General features: G+C 43.5%; 1 protein-coding gene across 1 annotated transcript; it reads left to right on the forward strand.

Annotated features, from left to right (window-relative positions):
• The first annotated feature begins 525 nt into the window (after positions 1 to 525).
• LOC139722167 (craniofacial development protein 2-like) lies at positions 526 to 1,407 on the forward strand. The gene has a single exon (XM_071633480.1). The coding sequence runs from the start codon at positions 526 to 528 to the stop codon at positions 1,405 to 1,407; it is 882 nt and encodes a 293-aa protein (XP_071489581.1).
• Positions 1,408 to 1,917: the final 510 nt, after the last annotated feature.

Genomic DNA, 1,917 nt, shown 5'->3' on the forward strand with positions numbered 1-1,917 from the left:
CTTACAATAAAATGTGGTCTGCTTGCTAATAAACATATTTGGCAGTGAACCCAAAGAAAATTCATGAAAACCTGCGCCATTTTAAAGACAATTTGATGAGTAATGAAAAGAATAATAACTGCCACAGTCAGCTGCACTGGCTGGTCTTTTATGGGGTCCAGTTCAATGTGATTGGTGGACCACTTCACTGAGTTCTCTACACTGCTCTTTGTAAGTCCTGAATGAGAGAAGATGGATCTTCCTAAACCTGACCCCCCTAAACCTGTATTCCCTTATCATATCTTATATGATGGACAACAAGGAGGAGACCATCCCCGGTAGCAAAGCATTCTATTTAATCTTACTGTAGTATGTGATGTGAGGGGATGACCGACTTGGGGAATTATGGGTAAACGTCCTGGTCTACCTTCTCGTGGTGGGGGTTGTGACCCAACTGACCTGTGCAGTTGGTGACGAACAGACCAGGGTGGCTAGGAGAGGAATGTCTCACCCGCCTAGCTAACTCTTGAGCGAAACTGCATCATGATGGAACAAAATACTGGCACCAGGGTCCCAGCCCCTGCTTCTACTAACCAGCCATCTCGCCAAACGAACCTACATCCTGTAGAGAAGAATGACGCATCACATCTCAATCTAACTAGAAGACCAATGGGTACTACTAGGCTGAGCCATGCAAATAGCAGGCCACCGATTAGACGATATGATGCTGATAAATCGAGAGGCAAGAAGGCGCTACTAACGACGAAAAAGAAAATTGGAGTCGGGACATGGAATGTACGGACACTCCATCAACAAGGAAGTCTCGAAATCCTGCTTAACCAGATGAAGAAGTTTGACTGGGAAGTCCTCGGCATTTCAGAAACTCACTGGACAGACTCTGGCGAGTTCATATACCAGGGATACAAAATCCTGTGTTCAAGCAACAAATCGGTCCACAGGCAAGGGGTAGCTCTCATACTCAACAAAACAGCCCAAAGTGCTTTACTAGGCTACAACCCCGTCTCACAAAGGATCATGTCAGCAAGATTTCAGATGAAAGCTGGGGCCATAACCATTATACAGGTGTATGCCCCAAATACAGCTGATCCGGAAGGTGAAGTAGATGAATTTTATGACCAACTGCAAACCGTAGTCAACAAAACAAACAAGAATGACCTGCTCATTGTAATGGGAGATTTAAATGCCAAAGTAGGAAGTGATAGAACAAACTGGGAGAATGTATTAGGCAACTACGGCTATGGCTCCCAAAACGGACGAGGAGAGAAGCTACTCAATTTCTGTGCTGCAAATAATTTGTCAGTCACCAACACCATGTTCAAACAGAGAAAACAGAATCGACAGTGGACCTGGGAATCTCCAGACCAGAAGACGCACAATATGATAGACTACATCGATCCTGATCAATGAAAAGTATAAACACTGTGTCACAAATGCTAGAAGCTTCCCAAGTGCAGACGTGGGATCTGATCACCAACTAGTGCTGGCAAACCTACGACTGAAATTCAAAATAAATAAGAAAATTAATTACCCAAAACATTATGATGTCTTCAGACTGAAAGATCCACAGGTCAGGGCCAACTATGAAGTGGAAATTGGAGGAAGATTCGCCCCTCTGCTAGACATGCCAGACACTGACACACAAACTGTGTGGGAAGAAGTAAAGACAGCATTTGCCGAGACCTCAGAAAAGATCTTGGGGAACAGGAAAGCTAAGAAAAGCAAACCATGGATCAGTGAAGAAGTTATTAATCTGTCAAATGAACGTAGCAAAGTGAAGCAAGCTAAATCACATGATTCATCAAAAAAGAGAAGATATAATTTTTTGAATCGTGAAATTAAGAGGAAATTAAAAGGATGTAAAGACACCTGGCTCAAAAGCTTGTGTGCAAAAGTGGACAAGGCTCACCAGGCAGCAAA

The sequence above is a fragment of the Diadema antillarum genome, unplaced genomic scaffold, assembly GCF_040938485.1.
Source record: "Diadema antillarum isolate AM-2024a unplaced genomic scaffold, OU_Dant_1.0 scf00000159, whole genome shotgun sequence".
NCBI lineage: Eukaryota > Metazoa > Echinodermata > Echinoidea > Diadematoida > Diadematidae > Diadema > Diadema antillarum.